Genomic DNA, 22,895 nt, shown 5'->3' on the forward strand with positions numbered 1-22,895 from the left:
AGAAGGGTTTCAAAGTTTGTGATGTATTTTTGTTTTGAGAATTCTGAGGAAATACTATGGGGATTATAAGGAGAATACGAATTGAGTTAAAAATTGAATGTAAGGGAAAAGTCCAAGATTATTCTAAGCAAAAATTTATGAAATTTCTGAGATTAATTGCATGGAATTTCTAAGGATGGATTTATGGAAGGAGCCTTCAGGGAGTTCATAGAAGAATCAATAAATCATGCGTGAATTTGACGATTTACATAGTCTGAGATGCTTTACGTCAAATATCAGACTTAAAGTGGAGATTTTATACGATAGATGAGGAGATTCAATTAAAGAGTTGATAGTTGAGGAAGGTACGAATCGGTTAATTGTTTACGTCAGATGGCGACTTGAGTGTGAAACAATCAATAGAACTGTTTCCGCACTGTGGAGGTACATGAGCAGATCGGCGATCATCCCTTTTGCCAGTAGTGGCAGGGGGAAACACCCCTCACCATCCCTCATTAACGGATAAGCTTGTTAAAAGAGATGCTCTACCCTATTCGTACCTTCCTCAAAATTGTTCTTTGTTCGCTTTCTACTTTCTATATACAAATTTCACACTGCCACACTATAACGGAACTATCAACTCTTTACTTTCATCTCCTCATCTATCGTATAAAATGTCCACTTTAATTCTGATATTTGATGTTAAGCATTTCCAACTACGAAATTATGGTATTTTGCAACGGTGAAAATGATTTCGATATCGACGAATCCGCTGTCCCGCTTTTACCTATTGATGCTCACCATCCTTCCTTAATTCTGCCGCTACCTGCTCCGCTTGTCTGGCCATCTCACCCAGCTTGCAACGTGGATGATAGATCAGGGCTTCTAGACTTCAAGAAAATTGATTATGTCTCATTACTGCAGTATCTTTTTGATCAAGACTGGGCCGATGTGTTTGAATGCATTGATGTTGATGAGATGACAGTGCGTTTCTGTTGCATTATTCAACATTGGTTGGAATCAAATGTTCCTCTCAAAAGACGACCAATTTCCCCAGCTTGAAATACTCCTCAGCTAAGAGTGCTGAAGCGTGAACGTAATGCAGTCCAGAGAAAACCACGTCGTCACAGAACAGCTGACACGAAGCGTGACTTCAAGCGTGCTAGTATCGCTTACATTAAACTTAACACTGCCTTGTACAAATCACACGTCTTTAGAGCCCAGTGGAATTTGCGGCGTATCCCCCGAAAATTTTGGAGCTCTGTCAACAGCGAAAGGAAAGATTCGAGTATACCGTCCAATATGCTACTCGATGGGAAAGAGTCCACTTCACTCAGCGAAGCGTGTGAGATGTTTGCTAAACACTCTGTCTTCGTGACTTAGTGGAACTGAGCACATTCGAAGTATCTCGGGATATGGTACTTTCAGCAGCAAAGAGACAGAAAACCTCACTCTCTTCTGGTCCAGATGGAATTCCGGCAGTGGTGTTTTGCTGTTGCTCAGCTGCCTTAGCAGAACCCTTAGCAGCCATATTTAATGCATCCTTTGAGCAAGGAAAATTCCCAGCATTGTTGAAGCAGTCGTATATGTTTCCTGTTTTCAAAGCTGGAAATAAACGGGATATTAAGAACTATCGAGGTCTCACCAGTCTTTCGGCAGCGTCCAAACTGTTTGAGATCATATTGAGCGAATTTGTCCTGAATCGCTCGAAGAACTACATTTCAACTGACCAGCATGGATTAATTCCCTGTAGATCGGTAGCTACTAACCTTTTGGATTTCACTAGTACATGCATCAGGAGGATAAGGCACAAGTCGACGTCATATATACTGATCTGAAAGCCGCATTCAATAAAATTGACCATAAGGTTTTGTTATGCAAACTTTCCCGACTAGGAGCGTCTGAGCAACTTAGGTCGTGGTTACATTCCTACTTGACTGGAGGAACTCTTCGAGTACGACTAGGATCTTGTGTCTCTTCTACGTTTACCAGCACCTCTGGAGTACCTACCTCAGGGAAGTAATCTGGGTTCACTAGCAGCTTTGTTGGGAGTTAAATGCAAACTCGTTTATGCAGATGATCTTAAGCAATACGTTATAGTTGATTGAGGATTGTCATCGTCTTCAAGCTCTGCTAGATTTGTTTGTGGATTGGTGCCGTCGCAATAAGCTCATCATCAGCGTTCCAAAGTGTGCAGTGATGACGTTTCACCGCTCTAAGAGTTCAATCCTTTACGGCTACTGCATTGACAATGTAACGTTTCGCAGAGTAGTGTTTTTTTGAACCCAAAGTTGAACTTCAATCTTCACTATTCCTCGATCATCTCTAAGGCGAATCGTCAACTGGGATTTATTTCGAAGATTGCACGAGATTTCAAAGACCCTCACTGCTTGAAGGCACTATATTGCTCTTTAGTTCGGCCCATACTTGAGAATGCATCGGTGGTCTGGTCTCCATATGAGCTAGTGTGGAATCTCCGAATAGAACGTGTTCAGAAAATAATTTTGAGCTTAGCTTTGCGCAGCCTGCCGTGGCGCGATCCAATGAATTTACCACCTTATGCAGACCGATGCATGCTATTGGACCTGGACACATTGGAACACAGAAGAAAATGCAACAAGCCTTATTTGTAGCGAAACTTTTAAATGGCGATGTGGACTGCCCTCAACTGCTTTCACAATTAAACTTCACTGTTCTTCAAAGGATCTTGCGGCAATCATCCTTACTACAACCAAGATTCCATCGGACTGCATATGGATACCATGAGCGTATGTCTGCGATGATTCGGGCATTCTCCGCTGTGGAAGAAGCATTTGAATTCGGAGAAACATCGAACCAATTTCGAAACCGATTGAGAAGATTGTGATTATTTTTGTAATCTGTTTATCTGTAGCTTTTTTGTGTATTATCTAAGTTTTATTCAACTACTGTCAGATGAATTACAATAAATAAATAAATAAATAAATAATATATTTCCAAGAATTTTGTTGATTGTTCTGCAATGAATTTCAATAATGCATTATTATTTTTGTAAAAGCTTGTTTGCCTCTAACTTTAAGAGAAGGGGAATTAATCTAAAAAAGTTCTTGAGATCATTCTCAAGAAATTCTGTGAAAAGTTCATAGCAAATTATCAAAGTTATCTACCTAGATATATCAAATATTTAAAGATTTCGAACGCAGTATCAAATTCAAGATCGTAAAAAATGGGAATTACTATTTGCTAGTCATCATGTATAACGTAAGCAAAAGTTATTCAAATCACTTCAAATGCTCTTCACATGACATTCCGTTGGGAGATTCGATTAAATTAGAGGAATTTATGAAATTAGATTTTAAGTTCCATGATATAAAAAGTTTATTTCAATATCAAACCGTATTTGAATTTCTAAGCTACAATATAAATGGATACTTATTTAGTATTTATAAGTCACTATTTGGTCACTATTTCCGAAATTTCAGTCACAAAAGTCACTGCTATGATATCGCATCAGCACTACCAGCCCTGAACATGGAAATGGTAACTCTAATGACAAAATAACAAGATACGGGCCTAATATGTTGTGATAAGGAACAAAACTAGGAAATTCTGAGAACCACTATATCGTTTTGCTATGGAATTGAATTTGATTTTTCCATAAAATTCATCTGCTATACTCCTCACATTTGCAATCGATTCTCTATGCACTAAATTCAGTAGTTCCTTTCTTCTTCCCAAAAATGCCTTGGAATTTTTCGAAGGGCTTTGTATAAAAAATATCGTAGTCAGAACTCCCTCAGAATTTTCCCAGTATTTTTTCCTCCTTCGTATATATTTTTTTAGAATTAACACCCTTTAAATTCTCTTCAAAGTACCATAAGTATTCTCGGCACATCGGTTGTTTAAATTTTTAGAACCTTGAACATTTTTCCAAATTCTAGAGACTGGAAAAAAGGTCTGGATGCTTGATTATTTTTCAAAATCTTTGTATTTTTCTCAGTCTCATATTTGTAAAAAAAATTGTTCAATAGTGTTTTTTTTTTAAATCTATAGCATCACAAAGATTTGAATAAGTCACAAATATCGAAAAAAAAGTCATAGTTTAGGGGTTGAGAGTTTTCTGGATAAGGTGCTTGTTAGTTTGGAGTTCGTCAATTGGGTGGCGTTCCAACTAAAAAGGTTCCCAAGATCTTTTTTTAAAGAATCTCTAAGACCGAACTATTCATAAAATTGGTCCAATTACTCACTTGGCCCAATGGCGTTCGACTCCGAGATTTTTAAGTGATGGGCCCAATCTTAGATCCATAAGCCAACATTAGAGCCATTTCCCCTACTTTAAAAATGTATAACTCATGAACCAAGTAGGGAAATGGCTCTAATGTTGGCCTATGGATCTAAGATTGGGCCCATCGCTAAAAATATGCTATTTATCAATTCTATCTAGATGAACGCATCATTGAGACGGTACTACTAATGGATATTTTTGGTCGCTATTGAAAATTTAGTTGATTGCTGAATTTATGTATGGGCTCAAATTAGAGGCATTTAGGCCGACATTACATCCATTTCCTCTATAACGTTATGAGTTATGATCGAAAAATTAACGTTCGATCACGCACCAGAAACTGGGAAATTTTTGAAATTTGAACGGGGAAAAACTGGGGATTTCAAAATGTAAATTCATTGGCCACCAGAACTATGCCAGAGTTGTTTATCTTTTTGATAAATTTTGCTCTTCGCTTTATGATTATTTAATTCAAACTACTTTGTGAACTCTAAAACTCCTTCGATTGAAATCATGAAAAATGTTTATGAGATCTTGAAAGTAAAAAATAACATAAATTGGAACTGCAAACAAAAACTAGACAGGGACGCGTACCCTTCATTGCCCTACCTTGATACTGCCAGGGATGCACGCGAAAAAGGAGGACGCTGAAAAGGATCATGATGCAACCTGGGGGGTCGAGGAGGAAACAAAAACATCAGGGAGGAGGCTAAGGCTGCATGCAAAAGGGGACGGTTTATTCGGTTCAACTCCTGGAATGAGGGTTTTTCTTTGCTTTGCAGTCGAAATGATCTTCTGCCAATTCCCAATCCCCAACACTGGAATGCAATTAATTAGTGCAGTCGGAGATTTTACGGAATGCTGCTTTTCCCAGGAGTAATGCTAATTGTTTTCCTTTTCCGATATCTATTTATCTCCCAATTGCCGGAATTGAAATTTTAGCAACATTTTCGTGGAAACTCGTGAAATTAAACAACAACTGTGATGCTAATTTGTCTCTCATCTTTCTCGTTTTCATTCCAGATCGCCTTATATCCCATAATCACCCGAGAGCCTTAAACTCGCAACAGCAGCGTTTCATTTTACCGTATACCAAATAAACCGTGCATGAATATCCAATTATAGGGCATAGATTCAACACCATATCATATTGGTAATCGATCCGTACTACCTACTAGCATAACCAATACAGGGTTCACAAAAGTAATATCTTTTCAAACATATGATTAAAGTATTTTTAAATCACACTTACAAATTCCTATCATAAAAAAGCAAAGTTTACCAAAATTCCTCAAAACTAAAAACAAAACAAAAAAATCCAAGCGAAATGGCAACCCGTCTGGCAACGCAACGTAGTTTCATAACGGTAACCCCAATCGCGAATTCTGCTACTGCTGCGACCCCCACAAGTACGGTAGTTGCGACGTCAACCTCCTCACCGAGTCCGAGCGATGGCTCTCCAATAGCGGCCGTAACCTCGCCAACAACGACGGCTCCAGCAATCACAATGATTCCGGCCAGTACGCTCAAAAACGGTAGTACCGGGAAAACGATCGCAGTCAGCGCGGCCAATCAGGCTGTGGCAGCCGCTACCACAACACCGACACCGGTCATACCGACCAGCCTGATTGCCAACAATCTTAGCATTGCGAATCTTCTCGGCACCGCCAATGGAGGTTTGACGCTGCAGCAGATCATTCAGCAGGTATCTTTCTCAACCACTTACTCATAGAAAGCACAAAGTTCCAACTTTTATTTCCAATAGTGTACTACATTGCAGAAGAAAATCGTGATCCATCCCAATGGCACTGTGATCGATATTGTCCCGCTCGATGAAACCGAATCGCCGGAGGATTCCAAGATCGGAATGCAGCTAACGGCAGCGGCGGCAGTCGATGGGGACACAGCGACAGCCAATGGCAACGGTCAGCAGCACGTGACCGCTCAGGTTGCCGTTGTGCAGGCACAAAGCCCAACGGAAGGAGGCCCACAGTACATCACGGTGACGGGTGAGTGTTGATTTGCTATTCGTAACCACAATATGGTACAATTTTTTCATAATGTAAGAGGAGAACCAACCACAATCCAGTCTCTATAGTAAAGAAAGAACATAATAATTAGGCAAGAATAGTGGTCACTCTCATACTCTGTCATACAATCGGGTTGTTGAGATCGGTGCTTATTTTCAAACAAATGCAACTTTCTAGTTTGCATTTGAGTTTTCATAATGTATCAGTCCATATTATGTAAATAACTCCAGTACCTTTATTCAATCAAATTTGTTTTAGGATGCAAAAGTTTTTGAATTCTGAATAAACTTGTTCAAATACATTTCGAAATAATTCCAATGAACAAAATGTACCATGTTTTCTTCAATGCACAGTACTTCTTTGCTAACTGGGCGATCGCTAACTGGTTAAAAGACAGTTATACGTCAAAAATAGACGACACAATTTGCTTAACAATTCGTTGTTATAATGGGGTTGCCTGCCATTACATATAGAGAAATATAAATAAATTTAAAATTATTTTCATTTCACACTGAAATCAAGACTTGAAAGTGTTTTTAGCGGAAGCGTTAAGCCTTTCCAAACTCGCGAGTTTGAATGCTGTGAAAATAACAAACTTTGCACTGTTTCAATTCAATGCACGTGAAACTTGTTTAACGTCGATCAAACAATCCATTGGAGTTTCTCTCAGTATTGGTTAACGTTTGACAATCCAGCCCAGTTAACGAGTGGAATTCGTAAACTGGGCTGCGCTTTATCCCAGTTATCGAACATGTACTGTGCATACACAATTTCTTTTGTCCGTTTGGCATTATGGCGTTTTAAAGCTATTTTGGACTTAGTGGTTCCATTTTCCGGCCATTTGTGACTTCCCGGGGAATTTAGGGAATTCTTGGAAATCTGAAAATATGTTTACCCACTGACCAGTTAGACAATAAGATTAATTTTTGATAGTTATTTACACGGTGTCCCGGGAAATCCGGGAAAAACCGGGAATTCGGATTCTCCGGGAACAATCCCAAGTAAAAATTCTGGTTTTATCATAGTCTTGTGGGTCATAATTTGGTCTTGAAAAATCCCTTAAGGCTTTATATCACATTCATCTACACATCTGTTTACCATTTTTATATTATGACTTTCACTATGGTAAAGTATCAAAAAATCTTAAAAATTATTGCACTATTTGCTCTCACTCGCAATCTATTTGTGCACGGGGAAAACAGTGATATTGCCGTTATTCCTACCACGATAGCTTACGGAGTTATTCTTTTAGAATTTATTTTGGTGTGACTATAATAAAAAAAAAACGGAACTCCAGGCATTTTGGAAAACCTAATATACCAAACCAAATTATATTATGGAGCTTCACGAAGGTTCAACCATTCTATCATTAAGTTGAATCTTTGTATACTTTGTTGAGTCTGCAGAACTTCAAGATCAAATATCCGTGATGATTTGGATAATCTAACAATGTTATTTTTAAGAACAATTAATAATTTAGAATGAGTTTATGAGTCTCCGTAAAGTACAAAATGCTGTTATTCTGATAAAAAAAATGATATGATTATCTCCAAACGGTTAATTTTGAACGCCTTTTTTGTTTAAGGTAGGGGTGATTAGACCTGTTCATTTTAAACGAAATGTTCGGAATGTAACGGGTCAACCGTGATTACTGTTCGTCATGTTAATTTGAACTTCTGTGCAAATTTTCAGCAAAATCGGTGATGATTTAGAGGTGCTTCAAGTTAATTTTATGTTTTTAAGGTAATTTACGGCTTACAATATTTGTATCTCGAGACTGAAACAACGAAAGCTGCTGTAACAACTTTCATAGCAAAGTTTAATGTGTTATGTATCAACTTTGTAACCAAAGGTTGACTATTCGAAGTGATTTTATTGAAGTTTGACTTAGTTTCATGCTCGAAGATATCTTAAAAAGTGAAGAATTTTAAAGTATTTGTTCTACGAATTTTCCACCCATATGATATAAAAATGTGTAGTGTACGGCATAATGTTCCTCATATTTTTCTAGAAGTTTCGTTCCAACATAGTTTTCGTGTATATTTCATAGATTGAGAGATAAAAATCAGAAAAGAGGCCGTTTTAGCTAAAATTCACAAGACAACAGAACCAATAAAAGTCAATTAGATTGACAGAACATAATTGCATTGCTTTTCAATGACGACCGATGACTGTTTCATTGATATATGATTTTTTCATAAATATGAATCCTCAGTAGACGTGTTTTTTTTATCAAAGGCCAGTGTCACTCGAACCATTCAAATGTTCGTTATTTTATAAATTGCTGTTATGGTTTGAGTGACACTTGCCTTTGATAAAAAAACACGTCTACTGAGGATTCATATTTATGAAAAAATCATATATCAATGAAACAGTCATCGGTTGTCATTGAAAAGCAATGCAACTATGTTCTGTCAATCTAATTGACTTTTATTGGTTCTGTTGTCTTGTGAATTTTAGCTAAAACGGCCTCTTTTCTGATTTTTATCTCTCAATCTATGAAATATACACGAAAACTATGTTGGAACGAAACTTCTAGAAAAATATGAGGAACATTATGCCGTACACTACACATTTTTATATCATATGGGTGAAAAATTCGTAGAACAAATACTTTAAAATTCTTACCTTTTTAATATATCTTCGAGCATGAAACTAAGTCAAACTTCAATAAAATCACTTCGAATAGTCAACCTTTGGTTACAAAGTTGATACATAACACATTAAACTTTGCTATGAAAGTTGTTACAGCAGCTTTCGTTGTTTCAGTCTCGAGATACAAATATTGTAAGCCGTAAATTACCTTAAAAACATAAAATTAACTTGAAGCACCTCTAAATCATCACCGATTTTGCTGAAAATTTGCACAGAAGTTCAAATTAACATGACGAACAGTAATCACGGTTGACCCGTTACATTCCGAACATTTCGTTTAAAATGAACAGGTCTAGGGGTGATGTTAGAGTTGGGTTTATTATTAAATACCCGGGAAAAAACCCGGAATTGATAAATTGGACCATTGCGTGGTCCTCCTAATTGTTCTTCATCAGCAGTTCTTTCGGTCGATGCGTCGTCGACTTTGGAAAGCAACCGTGTCGTGATGAGTGTGTGAGTGCTGACCACGTTATGCGTCCATCGCTGCAATGGAAGCGCTCTGCCCCCCGATGGCGTAACTGCCATACAATGAAACCACTGGAAGCGGCTCCAGTTCTGATGGAGGAGGCTTTTTGGATAGCGGAAGATAAAGTGTTTATTGTGTTGTACCTTTTGACTATAGTTTTAAGATGTATTGTATAGTGACCAAGAATCCTCGGCTCTGTAAAGTTAATTCGTTTGAGCATTATCAAATAAATTAATAAACAACAACTTTCTAGGTGATGGTAAGGTCAATCAAAAATAAGGTTTCCACAGCAATTCACTTTTTAAGTAGTTTTAACTACTTATTTGATTTCACCCAAATGATAGTCTTGAATTCCTACTAGAAATTTCTTTCGACTTGCCTGGAAAAAAATTCAACCTCTCCAAAAAAGTTTCTTCCATTTACTCCGGGAAGTGTCCCACCCCTTTTTTTCTGACCTATCCCGGGAGTTACATCTAATTTTGACTTCCACTGGAAGATTCTCCAGACTTCCCCAAAAGATTCCTTTGGTTTCCTCCAAATATTTCTTCCAATTTCTTTTGGAATTTTCCTCCCTCTTCTGACAACTTCTGGAAGTGTCTTTCAAATTTTCCCGGATGGCTCTTCCAATTTTTCTTGGAAATTTCTACCAACTTTCCAAGGAAGTTTCTTACAAAGTTTCCTCGGAAGCTATTTCCAACATCGTAGATTTTTTCCTTTGATTTCTCTCATAAATGTTTTCTTCCGGCATTCTCTGAAAGTTTTACCAGATTTCCTCGACAAGTTTTTTTCTGATTTCCACTGAAATATTCTCCCAACTTATCCTAAGCATTTTCTTTCGGCTTCCCTCAGACTACCCGGAGCTTTCTTTTTACTTATTGTGGCAGTTTTTTTTCCTTGACTACATCTGAAAGTTTCTTCTGACTTCCACCGGAATCTCCTTTCGACTTCCCCTGGAAATTATTTATTTAACCTAGATGTTTCTCTCGCGAAAGTTTCCTCCACGTTTCCCCGGATTTTTTTTTTGCTTCACCCGGAAGTTTCATTCGGCTTCTCCTGGATGTTTCCATCAGCTTCCTCTGGAAGTTACTCTGAATTTATTTTTTGTATATTGTAATTGTTCTACATAGAGTAAGTTCCTGGTTCGTGTGCTCTATTTTTGGAAAGAATGTTTCCTAAGAAATTCAACAAGTTTCCCGGGAATCGAGAAACAAGATTTTTAGTAAATTTGTCATAGCTCTAATTTTGTTTTATCAGATCGTTGTGATGGGTCTAATACTTTTGATAAAAGTTTGATTTTTTAAGGTCATTTTGGCATTTTTCAAGGCAATGTTGGCTATTTTAACGTTTTCGACTGTTTTCCGGATAAAATAACAGAATAGAGAGCAGAACATTCCTGAGAAAATATCAAATGGAGGAGTTCTAGTTCTGCTCTCAATGAAAACAAAATGAAACCCCTTTTAGACATGTGGGAGAGCAAAAATCGCATATTTATTTTTCCAATCATGTTGGGAAGGTACAGCAAAATGAAAACAACATTTTACTACTCATAGTAAACTAAAATCAAATTATGATTTCAATTCAGCATTGCAGACAAAACTGGTTTTCATTTTGCTCTAATTGTGATGCTCGCCTTTGCTCGGATTTGAATTTATGTTGAGTATTTTCAAATAATGTTTTTGTTTTTATAGCTACAGTCAATTTTCCCTTACTTGAGCGACATGGATGCTAGCCATTGCACCGGGTGCATCTAATCGATTCCATTTGAATTGCTTTAAGTCGCCGGGCTGTCGGGGGACTGTTCAATCGTTGTTCGTAATAACTTTTTGTTATGTATGAAGCTCGGTGGCCTGGTGGCGACCGTTTTTGTTTACTGAGCAGTAGATTTTGGGTTTTATCCCAGGCCCCTTTACATTACTGAGCTGATAACTCGCATCATTCGCATTAAAAGATCGCAAACGTTTGAATAATTACGAACGTTTTCCCTCGGAATTATTCTCACATTTGCGAGAAAATTCAAACGAGAAGAGCTTCAATTTGAATCTAAGTAGAATTCCAAAGTGAAAAGAAAATTCAAACGATTATTTAAGCATAACTACTAAGCAGTGTGAAGTTCTGCAAAGAATTGTCACTGAAGTTCTGCAAAGAATTTTCTGAGCTATATTGAAAAATAGATACCCTTGGAACAATCTTCTATATTTCCTTGTAGCTCTACTCGGAATTTCTCTTTGATTAATTGATTGATAAACATTTAAGAGATTTTCAGCCGTAGGTCATCACTAGACGTAGCTTCAGGATTGTAGTCATATCATCATTTGGGCCTAGGGTTGATTCCCTTTGAATCCTTCTCCTCATTCCCTTCGAATGCTTCCTGATATTCCTTCTGATTTGCTTTAGAGTTCCATGGAATTCCACTTCAAATCCCCATAGTAGTCTCTTCAGAACTAGCTTAGGATTTATCTTTAATTTTCCTTAAAATTTTCTTGAAATACTTCTCAAAATGACCTGAAATTTCTAGTCAAATGCCAAGTTACTCAAGTCACTCAAGGTACTCTACACAGATTTTTTTTCAGAATTATTCCCAGAATGCCAATTCTCATAATAAATCAATGCTTCAAATTGTCAGAATCCTAAAAAAAATTTTGAAGCCAAGATCCTTGACTTTTTTTAATCTGAGGCAGAAATCTCGCTAAGTTCAAAAACGTAAAAAACTGGCCTAACCTCAACATATTGAGAAAAAAAAATCCATTTTTTTCTTAGTCCGAGAAATTTTATTCAAATGTTATTGCGTAGATCTCATTATTTAAAAAAAATATGCTGAATCTATCAATTGGCCTTTGAATAATTTACATATAACCATTTGGACAATTGGAACCAAAGTTAGAGCGATGTAATTGAAATTCAATAATTTCCCATAGTAATTCAACGAAATCTCTATATAAACTTCAAACCATTTGCGTGACCTCTAAACCTGCATACATTTTTGCCATTTTTTTTTTGCGCAGATTCATATTTTAGGGTTATGAATCAAACTGGAAGGTAGCCTATGAGAAATCTAATATTTTTTTCGAAATGAAGCACCCTACCCAAGTAACCAAAAGTTCCGCATTTAACGATAAAACTCACTTTCAGGTTCCATAAAGGGGCCTCCCTTAGCTCAGTCGATAAAGGCGCAGCTGCAAAGCAAGACCATGCTGGAGATGGCTGGGTTCGATTATACCAATGCAAAAATGGTACAGGCATCGAAAGCTCTCAATTAATAACTGTGGAAGTGCATCTAGAACACGTTGAGAGCACGCAATAAGCTAATATGCGATATGCAATAAGCTTGAAATGCGAAGAAGAAGAAGAAAGTTCAAATAAAGTTCCGCCAGAACTTTCAAATTCCATTAAGTTCCGACAGAACTTTCTTCCCAAGCAACCAAAAGTTCCGTATTCAACTATAAAACCCAATTTAGAGTTCGATAAAGTTCTGATGCGTACTCCTAACAACTTCAAAGGTTAAAAAAAAAAAGTTCCAAAAAGCATCCCTAAGCACTTCTAAGGAACTTCAGGCAAGGCTGAAAAACATGGCCACAGCAAAGTTCCGAATAAGTTCCCAGCGGAACTTCTTAGCAACTTTAAAGTATCTTAAAAGTTCCCTGCGGAACTTCTTAGCAACTTGAAAGTTTCTAAAAAGGTCCATCATAGCCCACATGAAATAATCCGCACAATTCTTTTTTAGTAGCAAAATTTAATGTATGTAAATATTGAATGATCAGTGGCTCAAATAAATCATAATTCTTATATTTATGCAGTGCATCAATATTCTATCCAAACATTAAAAAATAAAGAGCAACTTCCTGGATTCGAACCCGTGTATTCGGCATGCGATCTACGAACGCTAACCACTGCGCCACAAATGTGTAGAAATACCATGCGGGCAAACACCAATTTAAAATTCATAAAGGTGTTGTGTTTCGTATTCAAGTCAGTCAGTTCCAACAGTAGGCGGGACAACAGCTCACTTTAATATAACTCAGATGACGTAGCGGTTCGTGCTGGGGCTCTCACACAGAAGGACTGGGTTTAATTCTTCAAACAGCTCTAATACTAATACTAATCCTGATAAATCAATACACGTTCATACCTGCCTTTAAGAACTAACATTCATGAAAGTGCGAACAATATAAAATTGGTGTAGAGGACAAAAACCTTTTTTAATTTATTTTCTGAAAGTTCCGTTCAAGTTCCGCCAGAAGCTGCTTATAATGCTCTTCAATTATAGTACCGGAACTTTCAAGTTCTTATAACGACTTAAAAATGAGGCTGGTTAGAATTCTATAGACCACCGTCAACCAAGCTGCTTAAGCCATAAATAGCCTTTTATCAGAACTTTTGGTTACTTGGGTATTGCTTAGTGATCAGTTATAAGAAGATTTTGGAACATCGTTCAAATAAATTTTCATGTAGCGTTTTGAACATTTACAAAAGGAACTTGTATTATCTCCTTTCGCTAAAGGTGTTTTAAAACAAAAACACCAACAAAAAAAATAAAAGTTATCCAATAAGTCATGCGAATCAAATTGCACTTGAATTCACCTACAAAGTTCCAGGGAAATCGCGCATTTTATGTTCTACACTTTGCTACACGCACATACAACAATCCCGATGATTGCTTCTTAATTTGTTTTTGTCCTGTCGGTCCTCCTCCTTTTCCTTCTGGGAGGAGAAAAAAAAATCGTTTTAATTTCATGCATCGCATTAACTAATTTCGTCTTCATTAATTGCTTTTCGTTTGTTACCTAATTATAATTACAACACCCACGTGCCGTAAACATCACCAACAACAACAACAACAACAACAACAACATCAACATCATACACACATATACGCGCTCACGTTCATGCATACGACCAAACAACAATCTCCATCTTCATCTTCATCATCACCAACACTGAACAACAACAACAACAACGCCATCACGCTGCATCTTGGATTTCCTTCTGTTTGCTTCTTTTAATTGGGCACCTCCATCCATTCGTCAATCCCATAATGCCACGGCAGCGGATCCGGAAGCGGTGGCAGACGAGGAGGATGTTAGCTCCTACGCTTCGCTGACGGCGGTCGATGGTAAGTGAGCGAGTGTCGCGTGGCCCTCTTCCATTTTCCCGGTAGCTTATCTTGTATTAGAGAAACAATCTTGAGATGCCTATCTTCATCTTCAGTCCGTCTCTGCTTCCTAGAAGCGCACTACTGAGCAAATCCACGCCAAATAGCGAAACGATAAAGGAATTTCGGATTGAAACTATCGGAATTCGTTTCATTTTTCAAAATGGCGTATTCGTTATTTTTCGATAAATCATAAGCATGAAAACGGCTCATCTAATCGAAGTGGCGTCTGAGACAAAGTTGTAGGAAACTGGATTACCTTTTCTGGCATAAAAGTCACCAATTTTGGTGAAACTTCAATAACAAGAAAAGATAATTTTTTTAAGATTTTTCAAATTATGTTCATTTGAAAGAATATCAAAAATGCTACATTTCTGATTTTAGACTCAATGAACGCTTCAAAATTAACCAAAATCGTAGAACATCAACTTTTAGAAAGATTTTAGAACTTATTTTTCACGGAATATTTTTGTAATTTGTGCATAGGACACGATTTTCAGGACTAAAATTCTGCACAAAAACGATAAATATTATTCGTGGAAAAGAAGTTCTAAATGTTTGGTAAAAGTTGATGTTCAACGATGTTGGAATTTTTCTTGAAAGGGCAATATAGTTTTTTACACTGCCTATAATCGCATATCAGTCCTGTAGTGTTTTATAAAATGATAATTCTTTAACTTCGAATCAATTGAAATCAATTACGAGATTCAGTTCAGTGTAGAGGATACTCACCACATTGTACCTTCTCTCATCGAAATAAAATAAAGAAGAGAGATTCTAATCTGAGCCGTACTCTGGGATGGAGGCAAAGTTTATACAGTGTTATTTATTTCAATAAGTGAAATAGATTAAAAAGTCAAAGTACGTGAATCTATAGTTCACTCTTTAAATCCTTCTTAACAAGTCCCATATGGATTTTTGTCAATTTTGAGATAACAACGCTATCCACTATCAATTGCCATCATCTTTCATATTATGTGATAAAACTACGTACTTTGACAGTGAAAAATGTTAAAACAACGAGTCAGTTTGTCCCATCAAGCAAAATAATCGCAGATCAGTCCCATCCTGAAATACAATCGTCTATACTGCCCATAATCGCAAGTCAGTCCCATCTGTGTTACTGGAAATGAGAAAACGGCGTTCAAAGATTTTACAAGTTTTCTGATTTGACACTTATTTTGGAGGGATAAATTTAAAAATAAACGTACAATGTGATAGAATGCATCTATGTTTACCATAAAATATTGAAAAAAATATCGTGAAATTTTTATTTTATGGCCAAAATCTGAATAGGACTGACTTGCGATTACATTTAACGTCAATGAGAAAAATAACCGCAAGTCAGTCACGATTCCATGACGATCCTGCATTAGTTTAGTACAGTATTGAACAGTAGAAATATACCATGGTCCCATAGAACGTTATTGAATGTTTCTGGATTTGTTTTGCTGGTTCCAGAGCAATGGCCGGAACGTATTCCGGTGAGTATGGGTCTTCATCAGACCAGAGCTTTTCATAAACGTGCCAAGCCCACCATGCGATTAATCAATTGATTATTCACATAATTCACATGAGAATTCAAAAATAAGATCGATAAGAGTCATGATCAGTGATCAGCACCATGTTGGCCAAATCCGGACATGTTCCGGGTATCCCCGGGGAAGTGGTAAATCATTTTTAAATCAAAATCCATCAAGCGATACATCAAATCACATGAGAATTCAAAGCCATCCATTGGCGGTCAAACTGAGTATCGTAAGAACTATATTGGCCACATCAGGACATGTTCCAGATACCCTAGGGGAAGTGGACAAAATCTGTCCTGAGACAAATCTCATGATGCGATGTGTTGTCTAACATTTCTAACATATTTTTTTTTCTAATGGGACTGACTTGCGGTTACTTTTCGGTGTGGGACAATTTGACTTGGTATTGTTTTTCATTTTTCTTGAACAAACCACCTTTTTTCAATAGCACATCTCAAAAAAACATAGAAAGATAAACTGAATAATGATGCTAACTCAAAATTCATAAAAATGCAGATGGGACTGACTTGCGATTACCGGCAGTATAGTTCAAGTTAAAGATTTGATTTTCGAATTGCCTTGTTTATAGCTGATATAACAAAACATGCAAGCTGCATTAAAACTGATTTTAATTTGAAAAAAAATATCAATCACTTTACTATGATTTTTCAAATATTTACATGGGCATTGCACTTCGTAACTTCGACGATCATTTTCTCAATGCCAACCTTTTCCATATGGAAGCAGTGCTATGACGAGCACCTCAACGGTGAAGCGGCAGAAAACGAAGGTGGCACGGCAACAGACCTTGGAGCACGCGCAGAAGACGACAGGCTACCGGCCCCTGATCGTCAAGAAGTTGAGGAAGAGATCGGTCGGCTGAAGAACAACAAAGCAACTGGTGTAGATCAACTACCAAGTGAGCTATTAAAATACGGTGGTGAAGCACTGGCTAGAGCGCTGCACTGGGTAATTGCCAAGATTTGGGAGGAGGAGATATTACCGGAGGAGTGGATGGAAGGTGTCGTATCCCCAATCTACAAAAGGGGCGACAAGTTGGGTTGCTGCAACTACCGCTCGATCACACTGCTGAGCGCCGCCTACAAGGTACTCTCCCAAATTCTATGCCGCCGCCTGTCACCATTTGCAAGAGAGTTCGTGGGGCAATACCAGGCGGAATTCATCGGTGCCCGCGCTACCACGGACCAAATTTTCGCGATTCGGCAGATTCTGCAGAAATGCCGCGAATACAACGTGCCCACACATCATTTGTTCATTGATTTCAAATCCGCATACGACACAATCGATCGAGATCAGCTATGGCAGATTATGCACGAGTACGGATTTCCAAATAAACGAAAAATTTATTTCCAAGCGTTCAAGAAGTAGTCGTTTTCCCCCTTTATTTGGTTGCTGATCCGGTCAAAATCTATCGGATGCTTATTAATCTCTATCTACGGCTCTTTGTGAGAGAATTGCCTCTGATCCACGCTGACGAGTGGCTTGAAAATGTTCACTTGAAGCATCGGAGCTGGTATAGCAATTTTTCTGGAACAGCTGATAAGGAGGAGCTCCACTTGACTATTTGGGTGAGATCGCTCTTTTTTTATCTGCAAATAATTATGTTTTATAGTAGAATCATTACCAACATAGGAGACAATTCGGTAAGATCCTTCCATTGCATTATTTTATGATTCTTTAATATTATATAAGTATTTACACATTACACAGAACTACACATAGTAACTCGGAGCGTTTGGTACGGTATGTCCACGCATCCTTCCACCCCTGTAGATTCAAGAAATGTTCCCATTCATTTCCAAGAATCATCTTTGCGGCAAATACAACGCAGTAGGCCTGGCCGTATTGATGTTTATATCATATCTCAGATATGCTGTAAACATCAATTAGACAAGAAAAATGATTAGACCTCATCTAACCTAATCATTTTCCAGGATGCTTTCTCGTACTGGCTGCGTTTGTATTATATTAGAGATTAGATTAGAGTACGGATTTCCGGATAAACTGACGCGATTGGTTAAGTGATGTGCGGTGTTCCAGTATCGGGACACTCTCGAGTCCCTTTGAATCTCGAAGGGGGCTACGGCAAGGTGATGGACTTTCGTTTCTGCTATTCAACATCGCGTTAGAAGGTGTGATCAGAAGAGCTGGGATAGACACGAGTGGCACGATCTTCAGGAAGTCCATCCAGCTTCTTGGCTTCGCCGATGACATCGACATCATGGCACGGAACTTTGAGACGATGGCGGAAACGTACATCAGACTGAAAGCTGACGCTAGGTGGATTGGACTTGCCATCAACGCATCGAAGACCAAATACATGAGAGGGAGAGGTTCTAGGGAAGACAATGTTAGCCTCCCACCCCGAGTTCAGATTGACGGTGACGAAATCGAGGTGGTCGATAAGTTCGGGTATTTGGGCTCACTGGAGACCGCCGAAAATGATTCCAGCAGAGAAATTCAAAGACGCATTATGGCAGGGAATCGTGCCTCCGGAGGTCGTTCCGGTCGAATAAAATTCGCCGCCGTACGAAGTTGACTATCTACAAGACGCTGATTAGACCGGTGGTCCTCTACGGCCACGAAACCTAGACTATGCTCGTAGAGGACCAATGCGCCCTTGGTGTTTTCGAACGGAAGGTGTTGTGTACCATCTACGGTGGAGTGCAGATGGATGACGGAACGTGGAGGAGGTGAATGAACCACGAATTGCACCAGCTGCTGGGAGAACCATCCATCGTCTACATTGCAAAAATTGGGCGACTACGGTGGGCTGGGCACGTCGTAAGAATGCCGCACGACGACCCAGTGGAAATGGTTTTCGAATGCGACCCAACAGGAACAAGAAGAAGAAGAGGCGCGCAGCGGGCAAGGTGGATCGACCAAGTAGAAGGCGACCTGCGGACCCTTCGCAGACTACGAGGCTGGCGAAGTGTGGCCATGGATCGAGTAGAGTGGTAGGTCTTAGCCTGATTGGTAAGGTAAGGTAACTTTTTTCCATATGGGACTGCCATGCAATTATAGGCAGTACATAATTTAGATTAGATGATCCGTTTTCGTGCTATGATTTGTTGAAAAATATCGATAACACCATTTTTAAAAATTAGGCGAGAGTCAAAATGGCCGAATGCCAGCACAACCTTGGTTCATTTCGGCTTGGGGAACAATTATACGAAGTTTCATGGCATTCGGAGAGGGTAAAATAAAATCGATTCGTCAATTGGCGTGGATTTGCTCTACTTCTGTATCTAATAATTTGTTAACCTTTCAGTACTCGCGCCAACTTTTGTAACACCTTGAGGGCACTTCATGAAACCTGATATTCTCCAAAATATTGTTCAAGTATTGGTCTATTGGACATGGGAATTAACTTTCATGCAACATATTTAGTTCCACGTTGAGCGAGCTGTTTTGTTTTCGTGTTGTACTTTGTAAAAAGACGCGAGTACTCAAAGGTTAATAAGTAGTTAAATAGGAAAGTCTAAGTTAGACATTGTCCTTCCTTAGTACATTGCACATTTGTTTTAGGTTTGTTCATAATTAAATTTCCAGCGGCAGTCATTATCCCAGCAAATTCTGAGATCAAATTGAAAACTAAGTTTGATGTTGTGATGTCGCTGATAACAGCGGCGCCGGTGGTGTAGTGGTAAGCGTGATTACCTCTCACCCCAGCAGGCCTGGGCTCAATCCCAGTCGGCGCCACCGGGATGTTCTGAGGCATAACATCTCTGATCACACCTTCCTTTGGAAGGGAAGTAAAGTCGCTGGTTCCCGGTTCGTGAGTTGATGGGTCGATAGGAAGCCTACCTCCCTGGCGTCGGTAGCATTGGTGCTCTGCACGGAAAACAAATCAAGGAAAAAAATGTCGCTGATATTGATTACTCAGGTTGATCTGTTTGAACAGTTTGTGTGGTAGAGCCATTTGATGGCTTTTAACCCTGCAGCGCCCATAAGGTAACCGGTAAAGTAAACCAAACACTCAGCTCAGTCGGTAAAGGCGCAGCTACAAAGCAAGACCATTCTGGAGGTGGCTGGGTTTGATTCCCTGTCCGATCTAGGAAATTTTCGGATTGAAAAATTTCTCGACTTCCCTGGGCATTAGATTGATGCAACATTTGAAATTTTCGCTCCACAGTGTTCAAACGGTTCCAATTTGGTTCCTGATTAGCCTTCCGAAATTTGAAGTCATTTAGTAAGAAACTGACTTGGCACAAACCATTTGAAGTTTATGTGGAAATTTCTATGGGAAAACCAAATTTTGTATTCATATCTATCTAATAATTACCCCTATTACTCTGCTGAAAAAATTGATAGCTGTACTTGTAGTAAATTTTCACAGCTACAATTTTGTTGAAGATCATTTTTCGATAAAATGTAAGGATCAAAAGTTAATATTGATTCAAGTCACTATTGTCTTATGCTCAATCAACTGCTCAGCAGGCAACATTGGTGTTTCTGGTGCGTAGAATAGGGCTGAAACATCAAGGCTACTATGTCACACTGCAGAATACAGTGTTGCCAACAAAACAGTTGCTTGATCATGCCATAAGATTATCAATCTTTGAAACAATTAATAACTATTTAAATTGATGTTCGACAGCGAAACAATATTCCGCAGAGTTGAAAGCTGAGAAAATTTTCCATAAGAATAGTTTTAGAGATTTTTAACGGTGTAATATGGAAGAAGGATAGAAGACTACGGAAAAAAGTTTGGTTTCCCTATAGTAATTCCCATTTAAACTTCAAATGATTTGTGCCCAGTCAGTTTCTTACCAAATCAGTTCAAACCTTGGGAGACTAATCAAGACCCAATTTGAAACCGCTTGAGCGCTGTGGAGCGAAAATGTCAATAAACCCATACTTTCTTCAGTTCCTCGACTGTCTTCACTACCTTAGGTCGTTTAAGAAGGTGCTGCTTCATAATCGCCCAGTACTTCTCGATGGGGCGGAGCTCCGGAGTGTTGGGAGGGTTGAACATTTTCGGCACGAAATTGACCTTATTGTCCGCATACCACTTCAGCACGTCCTTGGAGAAGTGGCATGAGGCCAAATCCGGCCAGAAGATTGTTGGGACGTTGTGGGCCTTCAGGAGAGGAAGCAGCCGCTTCTGGAGGCACTCTTTTATGTACACCTGTCCGTTCATCGTGTCCTGGGTCACGAAAGGTGCACTCCGCTTCCCGCACGTGCAGATGGCTTGCTAAACCAGGAATTTCTTCGCAAATTTGGACATCTTCTGAGTGCGGACATGCTCCGTAACGCTGAACTTATCCTTGGCCGTGAAAAACAGGTTGCCGGGGATCTGTTTGAAGTCGGCCTTCACATATGTTTCGTCGTCCATGATGCAGCATTCAACTTTCGTCAGCATGTTGAGGTACAACTTCCTGGCACGGGTTTTGGCGGACTTGTTCTGCTTCTCGTCGCGATTAGGGGCCTTTTGTACCTTGAACGTCCGAAGCCCAGCCTTAGTTTTGGCCTTCTGGACAAAACTTCGGCTTATGTGCAGCTTCTTAGCCACATCCCTAACGGAGGCGTTCGGATTTCGGTTGAAGGCCCCAACTACGCGGTTGTGATTTTTGGTGTTGTACGGAATACTTTTTCCTTCACTTCTGGGCTTCCGATCGGTGGTCAACCGTTCCTCGAACCGCTTAATCACTCGCGACACCGTGGAATTCGCGATTCCCAACGTTTTAGCGATGGAACGATGCGAGAGATCCTTGTTCTCGTGATGAATGCGCAAGATTTTATCACGCACGAGCTGTTCTTTCGACTCCATTTCCGCGAGTTTTGATCACAGGACTTTAAAACTTGCAGGATGTAAATAATGCACTATGAACTAAATCCACCCAAATTTTCATTACATTCTACCCAACGGTTAAAAAGTTAGAGCAATTTCATAGTGTGGCAATGTCATCGTGGACACCCTTTAGGCGCCTTGTTGAAAAGTCCTGTTTATACCCTTTTTAGTTGTTACCCTAGTGGGTTAATTTGTAACAAAATGTGTTACAAATACGGTATAACTCTAACAGCAGTTGTTATATTCTTGATAGTTCATAGAAGGTTTTCTGTTAAAATTTGTGTTGGGTTCTTGGGTTCAATCTGGACCGCTTCAGGAGTAAATCTAAGAAGATAAGTGTAGCATTAATTTGCAACTAATTTCGTCAAATTTGGTGACTATAGGGTGCTGGAGGGTTAAACAAATTCAAATCTCATTCGGCAAGCTGGATTTTCCCTCAACGTGCGAATCGCACCACCTGACGAACCGAGAGGGCTGCCGAAGATTTTTGCGATATTTCAACAATACCCATTCTTTAAAACCAATCTCAACCGTCAGCACTCAATAGTGAAGGAAACTCTTTTGAATAGCAGCGTTTGTACGATAAGATTTGGGACCATCCTTTTCCCGTGCCATTCTGGAAGAGTGAAATCAGGCAAAGATAAATTTCATTGAGATCGAAAGATATTTCCCCGATTAAAAACCGAATAGTATTTCCTTTGATGTGAGCGCGGGACTACCACCACCTGCGATGCAAACTTTTCTCTTCGAAGAGACATTCTCTGAACCGATCCTACTTGTACCTATTTAAGTAACTCAATTCTCGTCTGGACGCATTCTTTCGAAAGGTACCGAACAGTAGCACGTGTGCCAATAATTCAGCTGTACGCTCGAGCACGTGCTTCCCGAAGAAAACTGTATCACATCCATCAAATATCAAATCAGGTGAGATGACACGATGTGCGATTTCTAACTAACCAGACGTGGGCAATGAATATACCTATGATGAAATTGATGCTGGTCCCTTCC

At 38.9% G+C, this 22,895-nt stretch overlaps 1 protein-coding gene across 6 annotated transcripts in view; it reads left to right on the forward strand.

Annotated features, from left to right (window-relative positions):
* Window positions 1-22,895, forward strand: part of Rfx — a 155,860-nt gene that overhangs the window by 23,370 nt on the left and 109,595 nt on the right. For 5 of the 6 annotated variants that reach the window (XM_065217085.1, XM_065217088.1, XM_065217087.1 and 2 more), the window contains exons 2-3: window positions 5,267-5,948; window positions 6,009-6,252. In XM_065217085.1, coding sequence (XP_065073157.1) covers window positions 5,571-5,948; window positions 6,009-6,252 — 622 coding nt within the window. In that variant the 5' untranslated portion in view covers window positions 5,267-5,570. The remainder of the gene's footprint in view (window positions 1-5,266; window positions 5,949-6,008; window positions 6,253-22,895) is intronic. The other variant, XM_065217086.1, reaches the window with a different exon arrangement.

This window comes from Ochlerotatus camptorhynchus, unplaced genomic scaffold (assembly GCF_037179485.1).
Source record: "Ochlerotatus camptorhynchus isolate MF236.1 unplaced genomic scaffold, CSIRO-AGI_Acam_v1.1 ptg000070l, whole genome shotgun sequence".
In the NCBI taxonomy this organism is placed as follows: Eukaryota; Metazoa; Arthropoda; class Insecta; order Diptera; family Culicidae; genus Ochlerotatus; species Ochlerotatus camptorhynchus.